The 25137-nt window shown below is 32.3% G+C and overlaps 2 protein-coding genes across 7 annotated transcripts; one reads left to right on the top strand and one right to left on the bottom strand.

Annotated features, from left to right (window-relative positions):
- On the top strand, window positions 1–17677 carry LOC134712469 (sphingomyelin synthase-related protein 1-like). Of its 6 annotated transcripts, none has more exons than XM_063574040.1 (5): window positions 1–87; window positions 12403–13035; window positions 13922–14039; window positions 14427–14577; window positions 16340–17677. In XM_063574040.1, exons 2-5 carry the CDS (start codon window positions 12416–12418, stop codon window positions 16681–16683), a joined length of 1233 nt encoding a protein of 410 aa, XP_063430110.1. In that variant the 5' UTR covers window positions 1–87; window positions 12403–12415; the 3' UTR covers window positions 16684–17677. The 6 variants fall into 6 exon arrangements, with proteins under 6 accessions (XP_063430110.1, XP_063430108.1, XP_063430106.1 ...); XM_063574038.1 differs by lacking the exon at window positions 1–87 and adding an exon at window positions 5568–5630; XM_063574036.1 differs by lacking the exon at window positions 1–87 and adding an exon at window positions 5674–5841.
- Window positions 17678–21489: 3812 nt separating this feature from the next.
- On the bottom strand, window positions 21490–22575 carry LOC134711042 (putative uncharacterized protein DDB_G0281733). The gene has a single exon (XM_063571471.1). The coding sequence runs from the start codon at window positions 22573–22575 to the stop codon at window positions 21490–21492; it is 1086 nt and encodes a 361-aa protein (XP_063427541.1).
- Window positions 22576–25137: the final 2562 nt, after the last annotated feature.

Here is a 25137-nt window from a genome sequence, read left to right as displayed (position 1 = left end):
GTTGTACCAGTAGAAAACGTATTCTAACGGAATGACGCAATCTTATCTTTACTGATGTTTACCATGCCCGGTTCAAATACTATCCGGGTAAGTTAATCGATCCTTTAAATAAACTTATTCTAAAATTTCACAAATTCAAAACTTTAATTAAATCTTTGCATATTTTTTATTTGTATTAATATTGATTTTGTTATATTCAGTAATTTTTAAAATCTGAACTAAATGTTATTTTTATATACATATAGTGTTTTATTGGAATTAATATTGATTCTTTTTATCAGCAAATAAAAATCAAACTGAAGATTATTTTATATACATATGCACTTATACATGGCTCTGTCGATACCTGAACTGCTCAAGGTCAGGTTTTTCTCGGACTGTTAATGACGTCTTGACAATAAATCCAATAGATGTTGAAGGTGTGCGGATTGAAATTTTCGTTTTTAGATGCATGATGTGTTTATTATTTATTTTTGGCTTTGAACTAGCTTTCAGTAACTGCAAGTTCTCTCAGATCTTTGTGGGTTTTTTGTGTTATGGGTATGAATAGGTATCCTGGCACGTCCACTATGTGTTTTGTAAGATGTATTTCAGCTTTATATATATCTTACGGGTTAAATCATTTTCATCTGATATTTATAGTTTATTTTTATGTTGTACTGTTACATTACTGTCCCAGATTATGGGAGAGTTCGCCCCTTCACAATAGTTTTACCCCGCTACTTTCTGCATGTCATGTCCAAAATCAGGAGTCTGTTATTCAGTTTTTGTTGTTGCTTTATATCATATTTGTTTTTGGTTATTACCGTGTACACAAATCAGGCTGTTAGTTTTCTCTATTGAATTGTTGTCATTTCAGGGTCTTTTATAGCTTACTGTGTGATATGGCTTTTACTCGTTGTTGAAGCCCCTACAGTAACTTATAGTTGTTAATGTCTGTGTCATTTGGTCTCTTGTGGAGCGTTGTCTCCTTGGCAATCATACCACATCTTTATTTTATAAGTCTTGTTTCTGATCACTTCGGATAATATGTTCTATCTATATAATTTATTCTAACGCCCCTCTATTAGTTCAATCTACAAAAACAGACTTAAGTTTTCCTATTGAATAACTGTAACCTATGTCTTTGCATTGTCTGTTTAAAAACAGACTAACGTTGCTATTGAATAACTACTGAATTCGAATTTTACAATTCAATTCAATTTAATATTTTATTTAAGATTCATCTCTCAATAATATATAATACAACATTACATTTAGTGTGAAAATATATAGATATAAAAGAAGAGCCATTCTGTATAGAAAACTTTATATACAGAATTCATCTATTATATAACATATTAATAAGAAAATTGTTTACAGTATAAAACATTTCTACGTCTATTTAAAATAAGATCACAGGCTTTGGCACAGCTTACGAGTCATATTATTATCTGTAAATAAAAACACTTATTTCTAATTATCATCAAAAGACAAAAAATCACTTTTAAAATGTGTTTTTTGTCAATTTTCTTTTCTAAATTCGTCATATAAAGGACAGGATAAAATATCCGTACAATTATCACAGACTCGATCTTTTTAAATTAATTTCTCAAATCTCCTCGTTTCGTTTCTTAGTGGTGATACACCATATCGAAATTTGGCAATAGAACTTCTTTCCGAAAATGGCATTGGAATTTTACAAAAAGTTAAATATTGTATATGTACCAGCCCAGTAGTCAACACTTCTGTGTTGACATGAGTATCAATAATGTGGTCTTTTTTTTTTTTTTAAATTTCCTATTCACAAAACTTTAATTTTTCGAAAAACTAAGGATTTTCTTATCCCAGGCATAGATTACCTTAACCGTATTTGGCACAACTTTTTGGAATTTTGGATCCTCCATGCTCTTCAACTTTGTACTTGTTTGGCTTTTTAACTATTTTGATATGAGCGTCACTGATGAGTCGTATGTAGACGAAACACGCGTCTGGCGTACTTAATTATAATCCGGGTACCTTTGATAACTATTGTTACCACCTTTACCAGATACACAAACGTTCTGCATTACACTAAACAAAATTTTTCCGTACATACATTTTTTATACACTTATGTTTTTTACTCATAATGTCTGCCCATATGAAAATTATTCTGTTTAAACGATTAGAATTCATATTGTTCAAACGACACCATTGTCGAATACTTACACGCGGCAGGTGCACCCGTCTCAAATCATAGTTGTAGCCATCATAGATCAGCGGAATATTTCGACTGAATTATTCGGGCTACATTCACTTCTACGAAATTATATTTCTTGAATATAAACTAAATATACATGTCGTAGCACTAACTATATCTTTATTATCATAAAACCAATGCTTTACATCAGTACAGAGATAACAACAATAACTATTTACAATATTTACAAAACAAGGTGAGAGGTTATATAAGTCACTAGCCAGGAGGACAAACAAAAGTATTAATACTTTTTACAAATTAACAAAGTTTCTTCAGGACCTGTTTTCGTGTACTCGACATAAGTTACGAGAATTTAGGTGTATAATGTCGTTGTTCAAACTAGGAAGAAAATACTCATCGAAAAAAGGGACATTCAAATATATAACTATTCGTCACCAATTTTTCGATTTTTACATATATGGCAAACATGGTTTCCTCTCAATACGTTTTTCCACCTTCCTGTTTCAATCGGCAATTTGTTATTGGTCGTTCGGAATCGACAAAAAACAGCGGCATCTTTAAAGTCCAAAATATTAAAAAAAAAAAGTCCTCCAATTCTTAGTTTTCCTTTATAATTTTGTAGTAAATAGCTTTTGACGAATTTTGAATTAGCAAATTCCAATTCTGAAGAAACTGGTCCAACAATCTTTGCTTTTTAACAGTTTTTAAACAAACTTTATCTGTAAAACGTTGTGTTTCCCATATATAGGAGGAACCTCAATCTTGAAATATTTGTTTGATTAACAAGACGTTTTAAAAACATAAAAAAAGTAAATTAGTCAGAGATCGCAGTTTAATTAAGCTGTGAAACTGCATCATATTGGATTTTTGATTCAATTTGTTCATTTAAAAAAAACCAGCTTATTCTTAAATTTTCCCTGTTCTGTTAAGATTACAATATGAAAAATTACTTTCTAAATTGCGTTCGTCCGAAGCGATTTTCTAGATTTACCTTGACCTGAAAGGTTCAAACCAAAAAATGTGAAAGTCTAGCTACCTAAACATGTGAACAGCCATATGACTGAAAGAGATCCAGATATAGCATAATCCATATTTAATGGACAACATTATCTATGGACACTTAAACCTTAATAATTATTCATTACTTAACGTTGAATAGTGAATAAAATAACTAATAATTCATTATTGAATTAAGAAACTATTTCATTATTCATTATTGAATTTTGAATAATGAAAATGGAATAATGAAAACTGAATAATGGACGTACTTCAGCGCGGTTCTTAATAAATTCTACAGTAATCAACGAGGAACTATTGAAAGGTATATTATAATTCATGTCAATAACAAAGCACTGGATACTGAACTGGGTGAACTGGTGTTACCCATGGGAACTAACAATCATGGAGCAGTAAACCCAGTGCTAGATTATGAAAATAACACACAATCATTATAATTGTCATCAGGGACGCTCAGACTCTCAAATGTGAAGGTCAAGGGTATATAATCACCAGAACTCATGGATTGGGAAAATATAGGGTATTTTTTTATTATGAAAATTAGTTATAATAGTTATCAAAGATACCAGGATTATAATTTAGTACGTCAGACGTGCGTTTCGTCTACCTAAGACTCATCAGTAACGCTCATATCAAAATAGTTATAAAGCCAAACAAGTACAAAGTTGAAGAGCATGGAGGATTCAAAATTCCCAAAAGTTGTGCCAAATACGACCAAGGTGATCTATTCCTGGGATAAGAAAATCCTTAGTTTTTCGATAAATTCAAAGTGTATACAGGAAATTTATAAAAGTGACCACATAATTGATATTCATGTCAACAACGAAGTGTTGACTACTAGGCTGGTGATACCCTCGGGGACGAAACGTCCACCAGCAGTGGCATCGACCCAGTGGTGTAAAAAGTTATCAAATGTATAATACTTGTTTTAAATTAGAGTGACCAACACTTTTCTTACAAATCATCTGCTGGTAGAAAATGTATAAAGTTTCATCTACTTAGGTGTTGTTTTAACTTTTTGTCATTTGAGTGGTTATTATTATTTTTTATGTTTTCATCTCTGAACTCGGTATACAAAAATTAGTAATCTTTTTTATGTGTTAATCAGATCGTTAAAGCTATCTAAATATTCACGTACCTCAACAGCTAAATAAATTCATCATAGATACCAGGATTGAAATTTTATATTTACGCCAAACGCGCATTTCGTCTACAGAAGACTCATCGGTGTAGCTCGAATAAAAAAATGTTATAAAGGCCAAGTAAAGTAAGAAGTGGAAGACCAAAATTCCTAATAGTTTTGCCAAATACAACTAAGGTAATCTAGTCCTGAGGTAGAAAAACATTCGCATTTCAAAAATTCAAAGTTTTGATAACAGTTAATTTATAATTATGAACACATCAATGACAACTCAACTCAAGTCAACACACAGAAGTGCTGAATACTGGGCTGGTGATACCCTCGGGGAATTAAAACTCCACCAGCAGTGACATACATCGACCCAGTGGTTTTAAATAAACTCATCATAGGAACTAGGATTGACTTTTTATATTTACGCCAAATGCGTGTTTCGTCTACAAAAGACTTATCAGTGAAGCTCGAAAAAAAATTGTTAAAAAGGCCAAGTAAAGTACGAAATTGAAGAGCATTGAGGACCAAAATTCCTAATAGTTTTGCCAAATACAACTAAGGTAATCTAGTCCTGAGGTAGAAAAGCCTAAGTATTTCAAAAATTCAAAGTGTTGTTTATTAAACAGTTAATTATTAATTATGAACATATCAATGATAACTTTGTGACGACACCCCTATTAATTAGTTTTGTAACATGTCTTTAACTAATTGTATTTATTGAATAGTAGTATATATTGTAAATATTGTACATATGTATTTCTCTATACCTTGTCAAAATTATGGTTAATTGAGAATAAAGATATAATTAACTCGATAATGGTAAAAGTGACGCAAACAAACTTCGAACTTGAGCTATGGTCATAACACTTTGATGAGGTAAACTAAAGTTTGACGGGGGACGTCAGTTCGGAAATACAAACTTTTATTTGGGTGTTTATTGTTGCTGTTGCTTTTAAATGACCATGTCTAAAATTAAATGATCAACCTAGTTTACAGAATAAATTATCTTCTAAAATAAAAAACAACCCACCATTTAACGAACGCTATTTTTTTGATAGAATCAGTTAAAAAACGTGTTTATGCGTAAAACCTATATATAGTTATTAAAAAAAGGTGAAAAATAGTAACGAAGGTGTTTCAACTTCTATCTTATATAAAAGTAACCCGATATAGGATTGCCCAAACACAAGAAGATGAAATATCCAGGTAGCATTTATATTTTATCAATTCATGTGATCATTTGCAATGTGAGATAAAGGTAAGAATGTGGACCACATGTGACCATTGATCACAGATAACAGGTACGTTGTAGTATAAAATTATACTATTTCTTTCATAATTTATGATTAGTTAATGAAAACAAAATTATATTGTTTTGACTATGTGTAGTACAAACTGGTTGTCTTATTGTACATTGGAATATATAGTGTTTTGCATCTCTATAAGTATGTTTTTAACCAGTTTCAGCAGCATCTTGAAAAGTCAACGCTTGTCATATTTACTAATATAAAGGTAAACAATATTTTTTTAACGAAAATGACCTGTTTTACTCTCTTTTTTTTCTTAGGGAAATAGATGTACATATGGAAATATGAAAACATCATTACAAAATCCGTTTATAAAATCTCCATGTAAGGTTTTAATTTTGATATGTTGTGATTGGAAAAGAGTATCATATTGTGTTTATTTTAGTACTGAACTTCTTTTGAAGATCAGGTTTATGTAAACCAGTCTTAGTTTTGTAAATCAGACCTAGATACATTTGTAAATAAGGCCATGTTTTGAAACTAGCAAAATTTTGTAAATCAGTCATCGATAATCAAGTCAAGAATTTCGTAACCAAAAATCCCTAAAATTTGATCCATACAAAGATCGTCCCCAACTGATTGGTAGTTAAGAGTCACGATATGTTTACTAGTTGATATAACTTTTAACGCGATTTCAGGTACTGTGTGTACTCTCAAATCAGTACTTTGTGATGTAGTGTTTTTTGGGGGATTGTTTTTGTGCTATTTGTCAATATGTTACGTTCTTTTCAATTGTTTTTTTTTATAATTTTATCTTATGTTAGATGATATTACAACAGTCCCAGCTTAATGAAAGGTATGGCGCCCACAAACATTTTTAACACAACCACATTCTGTATTTGCATGCCTCAAGTCAGCAGCCTGTACATCAGTGGCTTTTGTTTGCTGCTGTATATCATATTTGTTTTGTTTATATTGGTGTGGTCATAAATCTGACCGTTTTTTTTCTCGTTTAAACTGTTTAACATTCGGCATTTCGGAAACCTTTTGGTGTGCATTTTGGTCAAGGGTAAATGTCGTACGGTGGCTTAAATATTACAACTTCTACTGAATTTGGTATCAGTGGAGAGTTGTCTCATTGGCAACCATGCCCTTCTTTTTTTTATATTGTCGCTTTCATTTGGATTTGTTGTTGGGTTATGTAAGGAAATTAATGTACTATTTCGGATTTACGTCACGGTTAGGCATTCTGATCAAAACAATATATACACATGGAAAAAGTATTGCAACACCTTGATTTTTTAAAACTTGAAAAATCAGTCTCATATTTTGGATGGAATATGATAAAATATTTGTAAAATGGTATTGAAAAGCAGTCAATGTTAGCATTGGCTTTAAAACGAACAAAAATGTATGAAACTAACCAAAATTTTTATAACAAAATGAAGTGTTTTTTGTACAAAAAAATGCATTTTACAACTTTTACTGTAGTCGAACTTTACAATGTCAGAATTTCAAAATTAATCTTTTGATGATTGTTCACATCATGGTTGATCATTATACGCCAAAGAATTAGTACTTTGTGCGCAGCCTCCATTCAAACGGATAACCGCATCTTAACGTCTTCTGGTTCCTGCCATAAGTTGATTAATTTGTTGCTAAGCTAACAATACCATTCTTGTCGAAGGGTATTGTTTATTTCATGACTTGTTTGAACTGAGGTGTCCTTTCATGCACTTTACGCCAAATAGTGCTCAATATTGTTTAAATTCGGGCTACGATTGGACCAAGGAACACAAACCGAATTCCATTGGAACAATGGATCTTCCTCCACGACGCTAATTTCCAACTTTGGCGAGCTCTGCACTATATTGGATACGGGCATCTGTGTGTCTGTTCGTAGGCAAATGTCCCCGAAATGATATTTTCACACGATAACCAGTGGCGATGAGCCGATCTCGAACAGTTCTTGTTTAAAGGCTCCTGTATGGTCATCATTCTCTTTTTAGAATTGTATTGTTTGCAATGGGTTTCCTTCTGACCAACCTTCATTATGCTTTATTTTCCCTAGCAGATGTTATAGGGGGTCTTCTTGAACTTGAAGGTCTTTAACATCGTTTCTTGACTGATCTGTATTCTCAAAACGACTTATAGTGGAATTGTGATGACTAACAATACGTGCAATTATCACAGCGACATACCTGCTTCCCTCGTGCTGGATATCTGCCATCTTGCTGCAGCTATGAGTTGTGGATGACCAATTAGAAGGTGTCAATAACATAAATTTATAAACTTGGTTATTTTAAGTGTTGAAAACAATAAGGATATAAACAGCTGTTTTAGTGTTTACGAGTACAGTAGCTGCATGTGCAGATAGGAACTGATAGAGTCCATATTTATTGATTAAACTCAGGTGATATTTAAATAATGTTTAACTAGTTCTATTTCAACAAATTATTTAACAAAAAATTAAAAGTGTTCTTTTAATTTGAATTTCAATTTGGTGTTGCAATAGTTTTTTCCATGTGTATACATACCTATTTAAAACTAAACAACGTAGTCACTTTACCCTTTTTTTTTATAAACTGAAAGTCTGACCTGGGAACAGTGTATCTATGTATAATATATGCTTCTGGTTTGAGCAATGATTTAAGAGAAAATGAATTTGATTGTGGGTATAATTGATATTTTTAAGTGTGTCCATGCTAAGGATAGCTATAATACCTCTTTATTTTTAAAAAAAATATATATTTCACTGAAGGATCGCTTTTGCCATGTTGAATATTTACTCAAATAAATAAATGAATGGTTATTTTAACAAATAGATTTCATAATAATTCATATTTTGTATGTACGCTTTTATTCCTACCAATCTCTTAATTTCTACTTCGTTACAAAACGTCATTTAGTATCACCACTTGTCAATTGTCCTTGGTATCGTTCAGCACACAACCGAATCACACTTACCCTATCCATGAGCAATATGACGGTTGTCACTTATGCAGCAGGATCTACTTACACAGAATCTTCTTCCACTTCCGGAGCAAATAAGATCAAGTGTATGCTTGGATTCTTGGGGCTTAGTCTTTGTTTTTCTTTGCTGTGTTTATGCACTTGTTTATACTTTCGTCGACTTCGCGTTTATTGTTATGACTTTGTTAGTTTCTCTTGACTTATGAGTTTAACTTATGAATGTCTACATGTAAGATAATTATCTGCGTCTTGTTAAATAGATGTAAGTAACACTGAGTTTAAAAGAGTCATTACCGACCGTGCGATATACTTATGGATAGTCAATTTGAAAGTCGTTAAAAGAAAACTTGTAGTGAAAGAGTCATTCACTGAGTCAACTATAAGCTGATCTTAGCTTACTTTTCACCGATTTAAAGAAAAGGTTTCTATGTATTTCCCTTAAAAAAGGGATAATTTGCTTCTTCCGGTGTAATAAAAAATATCACTTTTCATGGACTATGATAGCTTACTTTTCCTGTTAATAATATATAATGTCTATATATATGTATGTCTGAAATAAGGGAGATAAATTGCCACATTAAGTTTACAAAATGACAATTTCAGTTTCATAGCAAAGGATAGATTACTTCCCACTGATTCTATCAAGATATGTTTTCGAGATACCTTTGTTTTCTAGGTACTTTTGCATGTAATTAGTGAATAAGAAACAGCTACATCCGGTTACCCCAAGGTTGATATTTTTTAAGATCATATGTTGACCTAAAGCAAAGGACCTTGTGGCTTTATAATTATAGACGAGGCCATAGTCTAGAACGTCAAATTGATCTTTTTCCTTAGTGTCAACTTATATTTAAAGACGAAAACAAATTAACTGTTAATCTTTCCAAATTTAAGAAGTTAATCAGATTTAGGGATTATAGAAATATAAACTGCCATTTAAAATGCCGTTTCAAAATGTATGTTGCATGTAGACAAAAGTCTTGCAAAAAATCATTACAGAAAGCGAGTCACTCTCTTATTCAATACAACCGATGCAACGGTTTTGACGTTTCAAGTCCGACCGAACATGCATGTGGCTGTGTACGCCCCGTAAAGCCAAATGAACACACCTTTACAATCGACGGTTGGCTCAATTCCAGGAGGTGACTACATTCTGACATTTCTAACTATTATTCAACCCTTGGTATCACAGATGGAGTGAATATAATAGACGCCCTTCAACATTATTTAGATATAGCAGCTGAATGTCACATACAATTCTCCAATCAGAAGGAATATCACTTATGTTTATATGTTACCATATGGTGCCTTAAAGTAAAAAATACCGAACCCCCAGTCAAATTGAAAACGGAAAGTATATCCTTAAATAAACTTGTACTTGTTAAGTTTTACTATGCATATTGCCTTGTGGTCGTTTATTCTACATTGACTAGAATTATTGGTGGAGGGTTGAGATCTTCACAAAACATGTTTAACCCCGCCTCATATTTGCGTCTGACAGAAACCTTTGACCTGTGTTTGTCATGTATGTCCATTTTTACGTTTCGGAATTCAGTGTAACGTCATTTCACTGAACGCAAACAAACTTTTTGTTAAGTGGCCAGCTTAATCCCGTCTCCGGTTGCGGAATTTTTTGATGTGTTAAAGACCCATTGGCGGCCTTGTGCTATTTTCTGCTCTTTAGTCGGGTTGTTGTCTCTTTGAAATGTCCATTTTTAATTTAATTGTAACACAAATCACACCGCAATTTTCATATGACAAACACTTACTTATTATTTAATTGAAAAATGAAAGTAATTCGATTTTTAAAACCATATAGTTATGTATGAAGACCAAAATAGTTATTATTTTTCTATTATTTGTTAATCACTTAAACATGTACATCACAAGTATGTATACCAAATACCAATTGATTTTTTTTTTTGCAGTAAAGTGTACTTATTGACTAAAAATAAATAAAGTAGAAATAGCATGGATCACTTGTAAGTTGTCCTTTTAGACAGCTAATATTCTTGTTTTTACATTTTATTCATAAATTATTGATCATATATTATTCCAGTGTTAAAAATTTCTTTCAAAGAAGCTACTCGATAATAAAAAAGAAAAGGAATGACTAGTTAGCCTTGGTCAATAACGGAAAAATCTTTATAAACTCAGAGCTTAAAATATTATGTATTGTATTATATTTGAATTTAAGCCGATCAATGAACATACACATTTACAATAATTATATGGAGATTTAAAATATATTCATTGATTAAAATGAAAGACTTTATCATTGTTCTACATTCACGTTTTTATTTAAAGTTTAAAATTAAGAATGTGATTCACCATGCAGCTGTAACCACAACATTGCATGGTGCTGGAATGTGGAACTCTTAGTTTAAAAAAGGACGATCGTGTGTATTACCTTGATTTAACTTTCGTAACCTTTAAATTGTACGTCATGAATTGTATATAAATATAATTATATTTAATATAAAGCTTAGTTTTGAACAGGATCATCAACGTCCGTCAATGTGAGTTTCCTAATTAAGATGGTTTTTTTTTAAGTATTTGAAAAAAGAAATAAAATGATAATTGGATATATGTACGGTCTACTTTATATAAAAATAATGTATATATAAAGTAAAGTAAGCAATGATTTATAGATCGAGAAATTGGCATTGAAGAGTGCTATTTGTTCAGATAAAATATTTGTCAACACTATTTCATACATAATCTACGTCATCTTCTTCGTAAATTTCCATCTTATATAAGTTTCTTGAAACTATTACAAGTATGATATTTTATTACACTTCACGTTTAAATGGCAAATTTTGATTGGATAATACAAAGAAGAAAATTTACTCTATCCCATGTCCCAGTGGGGGACATGTCTTTTAATGTCATCCTCTCGTGATGACCAATCAAAAATCAGTAATAAAAAGATTGATTTTAGGCGATTCTAGGTGATCGAGTGGTCTAGACATTAGCGCGCCGAGCATAATGCAAGGGGTTTGGTGCTACGATATCTCAGTAGCCTAAGTTCGAATCCAGGCCAGGGAAGAACACAAATTTGATTCCGCAAATTTACAGATATAACATTGTTTGGCTGTTATTAGGAATAATTATATATACAGAATATGTTTTCAGCCTTGTATCATCATCACTTGTGATCCGATGGATAAAATCTGTCGACGAGTTGGCACTGGGTCAGACGTGTACATGTATATGTATATATCCTAGTGGGAGGGAGAACAAAAAGGTTGCTTTTGCAAATTTGTAGATTATAATATTCTAATGTTATAATCGAAAGTAGACTATTCCTACAAGTATTTTGAATCATTGCCCACTAAAAAAATTACATGAAACTTACATGATATTTGAAGAAATGCTTGAGAATGGAAATGATGGTTGAGAATAAAACAAATTCATCGTTTGAATATTTTGTTTCATTTTTATAATTTGTAATTGTATAATTAATCATTATGACATAAAAAAAAAACTACATATGAATTCGACGGGGTAAGACATCACACAGCTAGCGAAATCATTTGATAAAGTCGAGCACAGTCAGTAAGACACTGACACAGCATAGGTAGCGTTGAATAAGATATCAAAACGGCATATGATCGAATCCCGCTCTTGGCGACTTAAAGTTTAGAAGCGCAAAAATGAAGTAATATCATTGATTGAACTTAACTTAAGACGGAAAGTGTATATTTGAATTGAAATCCCTGCCATGCAATTGGTTTGTCTCCAATGCCTATTGTCTCTTCTTTATGTGTTGTTATGTTGATGTCTCGTGTGACGGTTATCACTTTTATTCATATAAACAATATGATAATAGTAGTTTATATCACTTTTTCAGAAAACCAAATGCGATGGACGAGCCTACAAAGTGGTCTTGTAATGAAGTCAGTAACTGGTTGACAAATAATGGATTTCAAAAATACTGTCAATTAATCTGTGTTGAACACCAAATTGATGGACAAGGACTTTTAAGTTTAACGGAAAATGATTTAAAACAATCGCCAATAGAAATACGGGTACTAGGTGATGTAAAACGATTGACCCATTTGATAAAATCATTGAAAACAAAGTGCGTTGCAAGAAGCAATGGAACGGTTTTGTACAATGGGGTTATTCCGATGCCACGACAGACCTCTTTACAGATGGTGGAAAGAATCAATGCACCAACAGATTTTTCAGACATTGAATGTAACGAATTCGATCGTAACATCACACATCATCCCAGGAACTTAGATCCTGAAAAGGGCAAGGCTGCACTTGCCGTTTGTTATATGATATTTGGACTAATGTGTACCTGTTATTCTATAGTGGTCGTACAGTCCAAAGCACCGGACCAACAGAAACACCCACCTTTACCCGACATATTTTTGAACTCCTTTCCTCAAATATCATGGGCATCTAAACTTTCAGAAGGAGCAGTTTTATCTCTTATGGTGATATGGATTATTATTGCTGTTTTAAATAAGCACAGGTGACTGACCTATCATAACTTACCTTAGCTGTGGAACCGTTGCTCTTAGGTCCTTTTGATATTTTTTGACAATTTGCGGACCATAGATCGCAAAATACAAAAATATATAAGGCCCATAAGAGTTATGGTCTGCAGCTAAACTTCGGTTTTTAACTATAATTTTTAAATTGCTAATCAGTAAACAGAAGTAATATCTTTCATGGCATAGCTTCTATATATATATATGCATAATGTACACAGCCAGGTATCACCATCACTGCTGGTGATCCGCTGGATAAATCTGTTGTAGAGTTGTCACTGGCTCAGACGTACTTATAAATATAATTATTTTCTGTGATTGTATGTTACATTAATTTGTAGGATCCTTTACTATAGATAATTTAGCTGATCTGTAAAAATAACATCTCCATGCCTTATATATCATGTACTGTAGTGCGCCGCTAGATTAAAACTGACGTGTAAAGGTAACACATGGCCAGCGAAAGCTTCATTTTTATGAAGCCCAGGTGGTCGTGTGGTCTAGCGGGACGGCTACAGTGCAGGCGATTTGGTGTCACGATATCGCAGTAGCATGGGTTCGAATCCCGGCGAGGGAAGAACAAAAAATTTGCGAAAGCAAATTTACAGGTCTTACATTGTTGGGTTGATGTTTAAGTAAATTATCATCTGCAATCTATATACATGTAAATGAGATATGACAATTTAAGGTGAATGGTTTGAATTTCATACATACATCATCATCAATCACAAATATAATATGAAAAATGTACTGCCTTTTTTGACGATTTATAAATGTTAAATTGTGTCTACTCTATTCGTTATCTAACCTTGAAGTTGAATAAAAATGCATTCATAAAGAAATTTAAAATATTTGTTTTTGTTGCAGATGGATTCTGATGCGTCGCACTTTTTGTTTGTTGGGCACTATGTATTTACTCAGGTGTGTATGTATACTGATCACCCAGTTACCAGTACCAGAAACAAATGTCATATGCGATAGAAAGGTAAATTCTATATGATAAACAGTGCTTTAAAAAAAAAGAGGGGAAAAAACCAATATACCAATTCGACAACGGAAAAATAAAAGACTTTATAGTAACTCATATTTTTTTTTAATTAAAACAATTGAAATTGCAGTGTTTGTCTACTTCATTTCTTTACCTTATATAAACAATATTAAAGTGAGCTTTATTTTTAGATAAAACGTCGAAAAAACTACGAACCATTTAATTATATTTGGCGAAAGCAGAAAGTACTCGTGTAGATTAAAAAACGTGAACAAAAAATCAGTTGCGTTGTATTTTAAATGTTATGATGTGATAACAGTGATATGGTAATTCAACATACGTGATAAATAAATAGTATAACATTTCGGTGATATTTTATTTCAGAATTACACTGATTTTTTGTCCCGAGCAGGAAGAACTTTAGAGATATTTTTTGGTGCTGGTTTAAAAGTATCTGGTCTAAAAACATGTGGAGATTACATGTTTAGTGGTCATACCGTCTCAATGACGATGTTCAATTTCTTCATAACAGAATGTGAGTATATCAAACCTTTGACCGAATTAAGCTAATAGTGTATGAAGCGCAAGTTTCTCGCTTAATACATCAAATGCGCGCAAGACTTTACACGTACAAATAAACTCATCATAGATACCAGGACCAAATTTTGTATATACGCCAGACGCGCGTTTCGTCTACAAAAGAATCATCAGTGACGCTCGAATCCAAAAAAAATAAAAAGGCCAAATAAAGTACGAAGTTGAAGAGCATTGAGGACCAAAATTCCTAAAAGTTTTGCCAAATACAGCTAATACTCACAAAATAACTATTTTTCTAAAACTTTAATTCTACAACCATGTTGAAATAATTGCATACAAAAACACAACATGCTTGGTTATAGTTTAACCAAGCATGCTGTGTGTTTTTGTATGCAATTATTTCAACACAGCCACAGAGTCAACATAGTACCTAGATTGACATAAGCGTTGTCATAGATTAGAAAATCACTTTTAAAAATCCTCGTCTAATCCAGGATACATATCTGAATACAAACTAGTTCGTTGAACTATATTTCATTCTGAGTAATCATTTTCGACTGGATATATATAAAAAATACTTATCAACACATACTTTGGTAACGTTTTTTCCGAAGTATGGCATCCAAGAAGATTTGCCACAATAGCTGACCAATATGTTTTGTATTTTTTTTTTTTTTAATTTTAGAGTCTTCTTCTCAATATTTGTTTTACTTAATGCCGATTAGAAAATCTGCGCGATGCTTCTTTAATATCCTGTCTCTATTTATTCAGTATTTGAATTAAACTTGCGACACTAAAAAATCTATGGCTTACCGCAGAAAGTTCTTTTTAATAATGAGATCATCTCCCTTTAACATCGCCTTTTCACCCAGAATGATTATGTATATTTGATTTTATTTCAATAGCTTCAATAGAACCAAAATAAGAAACAACATATAATGAAAAAACCTTAATGGGGTATATATGTCAAATTCATGATTAACCACTTCACTCAAGTTCTCAAATTTGATTTCTAACATATTAAAACGTACATGTATGTTCAAATGATAAAACGTCTGAAACAAGAATGTACAAAGCATAGGCTCGATCAAATATAGCATCGTTTTGTTTGTTGTGTTTTAGTCCACATGCCATTTTAATAAATATCGAGTTGACCTCCGAAACTGTCGACGGTCTTATAAGCGATATAAGCATAGATGTTAATATAAATAGATAGCGACCTCGTGCAATTGTATTTTTCTAGGTCTGTTTGATTTCACATTATAGGTTAAAAAAATAAATGTTAATCGTAGTTTTTATTTGTATAAGACTTGAGTTTTTGTGGATCGAATCAGTCAATAAAATGGTTCACCTTTGTTTCAGTTCAATGTTGACATTATTTTCCCTTTAATAGTTATTCCATCTTTAGTTAAAAGGTTAAATTTAGGTCACATGAATACGATTCAATGAGGTTGAATTATTTATTTGAAAGTGAATTATTTATCATCGATGTTTCTTAGCTTATTTTAACAAAATTTGAACCAAACTGACTGATTAAAGCAAATTGATGATTTCATTATTTCACTTACATTAATGATCGCAATTCTACACCCCCCCCCCCCCCCCCCCCCAATTTTTTTTATATATCTAAAAAAACAAAAAGTGCTTTTCAAGAATTAAGTTTGAGACTTATGAATCAGACATATATAAACTGTTTATAGAAAGACAGTATTATGTTTAAAATATTTAAGTTTTAAAATTATGAATCATTTTCCTTTCAGATACACCGAAGAAGATGTGTTATATACATATACTTTCATGGATTTTAAATTTGGGCGGAATGTTTTTCATATTAGCAGGCCATGGGCATTATTCCATTGATGTGTTTGTAGCGTTTGTTTTTACCTCACGTTTGTTTTGTTATTATCACACACTGGCGAACAATATTAATCTTATGTCAAGAGACTCCAAGAGGACTAAGATATGGTTTCCAGTATTTTCATATTTTGAGGCAAATTCAACCGGAGTTGTTCCTTTAGAATTTGAATGGCCATTTTACTCGTGGACAAACATAAAGAATTATCTTAGGGGATACGAAATAGTCTCCTCAAAGGAGAAAAGTTAGCACTTACAATTTGTGTTTTCATTATCAAATATATAGAACTATTAATTGCCTTATAAGACTGACAGATTGATGTTAAAGTCGCAGGGTATTGAAAGATTGCTGTTACAGTCGCAGGGTATAGACAGATTGCTGTGGTCTACATATTACCTCATGAAAGTGACACACTGCTGCAATAGGTTACAGATTACCTCGGGATTCTGACAGGCAGCCGTGGTAGATAAACGGGACTTTGGCTGGCAGGGTTTTAATTGATTCAACTAGAACAGGATGTAAGAACTACAATCGGTACCAAAACATTTATAAGTTAATAAGATAGAATCTGCATTTATTTTTTATGTTAATTCGTCTAGTCATTATTCTGACAAAGTAATGTCCAGTTACAGCAAGTATATAATATAACCGTTGTCGAACTGCGAACTATTATAGAGTATTTCAATGATGGGTGGTTGGTGGATAATTAGGGGTTATTTCACTTTGGTTTTGTAAATAATATATTAGCCTTAAATCGTTCAAAATGGCAATATGGCATTCTTTTTTTCTAAAATCATGCCCCTGCACCATCTGAAAAACTGTGGAACCCCCCCCCCTCTAAAACATGACATATTGTAAATATTGTTTTCATTCATTTTTTCCATAGAAGTCAGACGAATGTCATTCAAATGATTGAGAATATTTTAAGGTTAACTTGTGGCATCAATCTCTATAAGATTATATTTTAAGGTTAACTTGTGGCATCAATATCTATAAGATTATATTTTTTGAATCCTCTCATTCATTTCATTCATTCATTTAATATAAATTTTATTTTTCTAATGATAGACCGAGACTTTGCAATTGTGCATCTATACATTGTTATAAATGAAATGTGCCTTTGCGTTCTAATGTGTTCCGTTTGATATTAGCCTTCATTTTTATTTCATAACACACATACTGTGTATTCATGTTATTGTAATTCATTCATGAAGTGACAATTAATAAAATTATTTATTTTTTACACATGGTTTCTTATTTTTGACTTATTATAAATCTAAAATATCTGTCATCACTCAAGTATTAAACTGGGGAATGAATGCTAATGAAACAAGTAAAATGTATATCAAAATCCAGGAACCGCAGAGAAGCAAATGTCTGTAACTTTGTTGATTCGTCCACAAGCGATGGGGGGAACGAACCCTTCTTTTTAAAAACTCATTTCAAGTGAAATTTCCTCATTTCTTTTCATAGTGATTGTGACGCTCATATGAAACTGTTGATTCGTTGAGATGGAACCAGAATACTTTTAAAAGATGAAAACGTCAAAAGATTTTTTTTTTTATATAATTTTATTTTAAAAGGTGCCTTTTTCCAAGCACCTGTTTTATTAGCAATCTTACCTCATGATTATAAGTAAAGCTGGTATAAATGCAACGATAAAAAGTTGTTTGATATGTGTGTGTGTATTAAATCTTATCTGCACAGGAACTCACTGGTTAGGCAGCAACCATTTGATTTTCGGGGGGGGGGGGGGGGGGGTGCTATGGTTACAAACTTTTTTTTTCAAAAAAAACCATACACCCTCCCCCCCCCCCCCCCGAAAATCAAATGGTTGCTGCCTTACCGTTCCGGAGCACACGAGGTCACCATTGGTGTTTGGTAACTTTCGTGTCACTCTGTCTTTAGTTTTTTGTGTTATAATATTAGATATATGAAGATGTGGTTAAAGTGTCAATGAGACAACTCTCCATCCAAGTCACAATTTATAAAAGTAAAGCAGTATAGGTCAATATATGGTCTTCAACACAGAGCCTAGGCTCACACCAAACTGCAAGCTATAGTTGAAGGGCCCAACAAATTACTAGTGTAAAACCATTCAAACGGGAAAACAACGGTCTAATCTTAAAAACAAAAACGATAAACGGAAACACTTTTGGGTCACTTAAACAGATGACAACCACCGAACATGTTTGTTATTGCTGTTTTGCCTTTATTAATTTTTATAGCGGATGACCGTAAGGGACTTCCGGTGTATTGCTATCGCCTAGATTTCCATTACATAATTATATTCTTTTTGGGTTTTTAACCGATCTATAAACATAATGAATACGTAGACCTCAACATGTGCAAACTAACATTCCTTATCGCTTGTTTTAAATTCATTTTCTTCACTGAATACTCATCAAATACTTTTTAAAGAGGATAAATTAATAATATTAAAATGTTTTGTTATATGTATATATACAAATGAGTAAAAAAATCCTTAATATCTATGCACATGCATGCGGAAGAATAACTCAAATACATTTGCAATTTTAAGGAACGATAACTCTGCATGGATGATTTGAAATTTTTGCGGGAAAATATGAATGCCTACTCAAATCCATTATTATATTAGAAAATCTAATTATAACAGAAGAGTGACGTGTCCGCCATGCACTTGCACTGCACTAGTATTAATAAAGTAGAAAAGAATGATATACAAATGCATGAAAATTATATATACATGAAACTGTAATATTAAAGTATTAATATAATATTTAACATTCTAATATCAAGGGGTACAATCAAAATCACGTGATGGATATACACACACCGGAAGTAACAGTCGAGCAGACCGCTTGAAAGGTAAGTAGTCGTATTTACTTGTTTATATCAATAAAATTTAATAAATAAGGTAGTGCACCGAATGTCGGATACTATCTAGTTTTGAAATACACAATTATCCTTGCTGGAAAGCTTGCAGTTAATGCTAACACTTCGACACAGTTCCAACATTTCACCAGATAACACACACACCTCATATGTTTTTATAACAAAATTTCTGAAAAGTCAATGTTATGGGATTTTTTAGTGGAAAAAGAATGCATTTTTTAATTCATCATCTTTAATTTTGGTTTAATCAATCAAATGATTACGATAAATGGTCCTTTGACAGGAGAATAGCCGATTTTCACAAATGATACCACACACACCCCATTAATTTAACGGATAACACACACACACACAAACCGAAACTGAAGATATGTACAAAGTTTCAAGCAAAGTCAAATGATGTATTTTACTACATTATACTAAAAACATAAGAACAATTTAATATAAGCATTAACCTATATAACATTTTAATTGAAAAGCAATCTCTCATCGCTTTAATTTTCTTATATGTCGCGTGGTGTATCTTACAAAACCTGGTTAGAGGTCTTAAAAATTTATACAAGTGAACTCGGAATTGTGTTCTGTTCGACAAATCATTTTGCAGCTTCCACGACCTTGATTGTTTATCGAATGTTACTCGAATATTATTGTTTATCGAATGTTAATCGAATATTATTGTTTATCGAATGTTAATCGAATATTATTGTTTATCGAATGTTACTCGAATATTATTGTTTATCGAATGTTAATCGAATATTATTGTTTATCGAATGGTAATCGAATATTATTGTTTATCGAATGTTAATCGAAGGGACTTAACGCATTTGTACAACGAAGGGCGAACAGGTTTGATTAACATACAGAACCGACATCATTTCATTTGCATATCAATATAAATACATAAATTTCAGTGTTCCTACCGTAAAAGGGCTTTATAGCCAGTCATAGTCGTTAACCTCTCCCGTAGTAGTAATCAAAATTTCATTATTTATACGAGATAAATTTAAATAATGAATAAACTCACTTAGTACGAACTGCATGTCATGATGGTTGTTTGTTTTTACGTTTTTGCGATTAGCTTAAATAATGTGTGTGTGTTATCCGTTGTTTTTTTTCGGTGTGTGTGGTATCATTTTTGAAAATTGGATTTTCGACAATAAACCAAGCGTTTATCGTAAAAACATTTATTGTATAAATCAATGGTAGCGGTGTTGAATTGAGACATGCATTTATTTTGCCAAACAAATCATAAAGAAAACAATTTTATGAAATTTTGATTAAAAATATTCAAAGTGTGTGGTTATCCGTTGAAAAAATATTGAGTGTGTGTGTTATCCGTCGAAAATTTGGAACTGTGTCGAAGTGTTTGCAATAACTGCATGCTTTCTAGCAAAAACAATTGTGTATTTTAAATTTACATACTATCCGACATTCGGTGTGCCAACTTATTAATCAAAATTTAATTGATATAAACAAGAAAATGCAACTTCTAACCTTTCAAGCGGCGAGTTCGACTGTAACTTCCGGTGTGTGTATATCCATCACGTGATTTTGATTGTACCCCTTGAATATGACGTCCTTATTACGTTTTGTAAACAAAACCGTGTTCTAATGAGCACAAAAAACATGTTTGACACATGCGCACGAAATTCCAGTGTATCTTAACGTTATTTCCATCGTTATCCTTTAAAATATATACAAGCAGCTAACATACACTTTTATTATATATTTTTTTATAAAACAACATACATTTACCCAGTCATATTTTTTAAACTTATCAAATATGAATTTTTTTGCACAGACTCCTCGGGGAGGAAACAGGAAAAGCCAAACATTTTTACGGTATTTTCGTTCGCCTCGACCTATAAAAATACTGTATTTGTCCTATTAGAATAGAAATAATTCCTTCATGTCATGCTCTACGCTCATTTTAACATGGGTAGGCATTATATTTGGCAACATTTTACACCTTGCTAACGCTCAGTGTAAAATATTGACAAATATAATGCCTACCCATGTTAAAATGAGCATAGAGCATGACATGAATGAATTATTTCTTACATAAACCAGGGTAAACTGATTTGTATCACTAAATATAATAGTCATTACGGTAAGGATGAGTTCGAAACTTCCATGTCATTAATTATTCATCCTATCGCGCGAACTTGTCCCAGAATTTTATATCTGTACAGTAACTTCACTTTCAGGAATAGAGATGTGATTTCCCCCCTGAGACAAGTGCTTGTAGGACCATCCACAATAACCTGCGGTCATCCGATGTTCAGTTCTTTGATTATTATTGCCAATGGTATTGTCTGTTCTATCGGGTTTACTTTTGCTATCTCCAATGGTATTGTCTGTTCTTTTTGACTTAAATTCATTATCGCCAATGGTATTGTCTGTTCTATTGGACTTACTTTTGTTATCTCCAATGGTATTGTCTGTTCTATCGGGTTTACTTTTGCTATCTCCAATGGTATTGTCTGTTCTATCGGATTTACTTTTGCTATCTCCAATGGTATTGTCTGTTCTATCGGGTTTACTTTTGTTATCTCCAATGGTATTGTCTGTTCTATCGGATTTACTTTTGCTATCTCCAATGGTATTGTCTGTTCTATCGGGTTTACTTTTGCTATCTCCAATGGTATTGTCTGTTCTATCGGGTTTACTTTTGCTATCTCCAATGGTATTGTCTGTTCTATCGGATTTACTTTTGCTATCTCCAATGGTATTGTCTGTTCTATCGGACTTACTTTTGTTATCTCCAATGGTATTGTCTGTTCTATCGGATTTACTTTTGCTATCTCCAATGGTATTGTCTGTTCTATCGGACTTACTTTTGTTATCTCCAATGGTATTGTCTGTTCTATCGGATTTACTTTTGCTATCTCCAATGGTATTGTCTGTTCTATCGGGTTTACTTTTGCTATCTCCAATGGTATTGTCTGTTCTATCGGACTTACTTTTGTTATCTCCAATGGTATTGTCTGTTCTATCGGACTTACTTTTGTTATCTCCAATGGTATTGTCTGTTCTATCGGATTTACTTTTGCTATCTCCAATGGTATTGTCTGTTCTATCGGGTTTACTTTTGCTATCTCCAATGGTATTGTCTGTTCTATCGGACTTACTTTTGTTATCTCCAATGGTATTGTCTGTTCTATCGGATTTACTTTTGCTATCTCCAATTGGTATTGTCTGTTCTATCGGGTTTACTTTTGCTATCTCCAATGGTATCGTCTGTTCTTTTTGACTTAAATTCATTATCGCCAATGGTATTGTCTGTTCTGTTGGATTTACTTTTGCTATCTCCAACGGTATTGTCTGTTCTATTTGACATACTTTTGCTATACCCAATGGTATTGTCTGTTCTATTTTACCTAATTGTATTTATCCAATGGTATTGCCTGTTTTTTTGTTATTTCCAATGGTATTGTCCGTTCTTTTTTTTTACTTACTTTTGCTATCTCCAACGGTATTGTCTGTCCTATTTGACATACTTTTGCTATCTCCATTGTATCGTCTGTTCTATTTGACCTAATTTTGTTATCTCCAATGGTATTGTCTGTTCTATTTGACTTTTTATTATATCCATTGGTATTGTCTGGGTTTTTTTTACTTACTTTTCAACGGTTATCTTCAATGTTATTGTCCGTTCTTTTCAACTTACTTTTGCTATCTCCAATGGTATTGTCTGTTCAATTGGAATTAATTTTATTATCTCCAATGGTATTATCTGTTCTATTGGACTTATGTTTGTTATTTCCAAGAGTATTGTCTATTCCATTGGACTTCGAATCCCCCACCTTCTTTGTATCTTCTCTATGTTTTTTTTAATTGCACTCTTTATCATTTAAATTACACTATCAAAGATGAAACAAGATAAATACCGAAGACATTAATAGACACATATGCAGAATTGCGCTACAGCATGAGCAATAGTAATGTACAATTGCCATCTCAGGTCACTTCTAATAATGAAAACAAACATTTGTAGTCATTCATGTTATAGTTAGTGACACAGCAAGTTAGTTTAATTATTATGTAATTTAATCTGAACGACTCGGGTGATCCTATTTGACTCGATCGTACGACGTATGAGCTCATAACTTTTTTAACACGTGACACTATCAATTTACATAAACGTTATAGAAATAGTTAAACGAAGTTCAATCCAGAACTCACGTGAGAGTTTTCTTGTGGGGAAAAGAAAGCGGGAAATACATATTTTAAAAGAAATACACGCTTGATAAATTTGAAATTAAAACCTTTTTATATTCAGTCTTTTTCCTAAATTGTTATACAGTATTTGGAGGATGGTGTTTTGATAGCAGATGTTGATTGTTTTTATTACATATATTCACATTTTTATATTAACTCATGACGATCAAATCAAATGAGTGTTCTTTAAAGTCGGAAATATATATAACAATACAACGAGCTATGAGTGAACTTTTGAACCGACAATCACATACACGATTTAGTTGTTTAGGCACCTGTCTTTTGTTGAACACTTAGTCTATATGACACACTTGATTGGCATAGGTGGAATGCTTGCTGTCTTATTGACGCATTACCCACATCTCTTAGTTTGAGATCCGCGTTTAATGTATTTTAAAGTGGTGTACGACATCTTTCTCAAGAATATGATAATAGGAAGATTAATTGAAGAAAGATGTACTTATTTAAAATTCAAATTGCAAAGAAAACAATAAAAACACGTTTTATTCATCTCCAACTCCCCTCTCCCCAAAATATTGTTCATCTTAATTCATTCTGAAAACATGTCCCATCTTAACCAAGTCTGATTAATCTCCAACTTATGTGTAACCATTTTGTACTTGAATATAAACCTCATTAAATGTTACTTAAAAGGAATTAAAATTTAAATAGTTAAATTCCGTCAATACTAATCCAAATCAAGTTTTAGTTATTTTGGATATTTCAAGTTAAGAAATCACAAACAATATAATTACCTTATTTTGACCTGTTGAAACAACGATTTAAGATTTAAATTGTAGACATAATATCATAAAGTGTAATAAGAAATGAAAAAAGATTTTTCTGTTTCATAATTTGATCCGATAAAGTGTACAGCCCCAGTCACACTGTCAAGTTTTACTACGTTTTGAAATTCTACGTTTCAACTACGTTTTGAACACAAATGTCCCGTTATTTTGAAAACTAGGTTTAACTAGGTCTGTACTACATTCTTATCACGTTTTACTACGTATAAGTACATGTAGACCGACGTTTTCACCACGCATTGATACGTTTCGACACGTAGTAAGCACGTTTTGTTGCGTTCCGCTATTAAAGCTTTGATACGTATTTACTAGGTTTCTACTTCGTTTCAATTTTCGCTACGTTTGTTGTTGAATTTTTAAAACATACGGGGCATGTCCAGTTTTGAAAAAAAGATCACTACGTTTCGATACGCTTCCTTACATATATTCCCGTTTCGCTACGCTTTCAAAACGGAGATTTACTTTTAGTCGAGTAGCAAGTATCAAGTTGCAAAAAGCGAGTATCAAGTTATGAAAGGTGAGTATCGAGTTATAAAAAGTGAGTAGCGAGTAACAAAAAGCGAGTATCGAGTTATAAAAAGTGAGTAGCAAGTAACATTACAAAAAGTGAGTAGCGAGTTATAAAAAGCGAGTATCGAGTTATAAAAGTGAGTAGCGAGTAACAAAAAGCAAGTATCGAGTTATAAAAAGTGAGTATCGAGTTATAAAAAGTGAGTAGCGAGTAACAAAAAGTGAGTATCGAGTTATAAAAAGTGAGTAGCGAGTAACAAAAAGCGAGTATCGAGTTATAAAAAGTGAG

Source organism: Mytilus trossulus, chromosome 3 (genome assembly GCF_036588685.1).
Source record: "Mytilus trossulus isolate FHL-02 chromosome 3, PNRI_Mtr1.1.1.hap1, whole genome shotgun sequence".
NCBI classification, from domain to species: Eukaryota; Metazoa; Mollusca; class Bivalvia; order Mytilida; family Mytilidae; genus Mytilus; species Mytilus trossulus.
This window is presented reverse-complemented; position numbering and strand designations above follow the sequence as displayed.

Excerpts from the sequence above, each read along its gene's own strand:
- LOC134711042 (XM_063571471.1), bottom strand. The coding sequence starts at position 22,575 with ATGAATTTAAGTCAAAAAGAACAGACGATACCATTGGAGATAGCAAAA.
- LOC134712469 (XM_063574034.1), top strand. The coding sequence starts at position 10,906 with ATGGTGCTGGAATGTGGAACTCTTAGTTTAAAAAAGGACGATCGTGTG. Across the intron at positions 14,040-14,426 it reads ATGTCATATGCGATAGAAAG|AATTACACTGATTTTTTGTC; the intron begins GTAAATTCTATA and ends ATTTTATTTCAG. Across the intron at positions 14,578-16,339 it reads CAATTTCTTCATAACAGAAT|ATACACCGAAGAAGATGTGT; the intron begins GTGAGTATATCA and ends TTTTCCTTTCAG.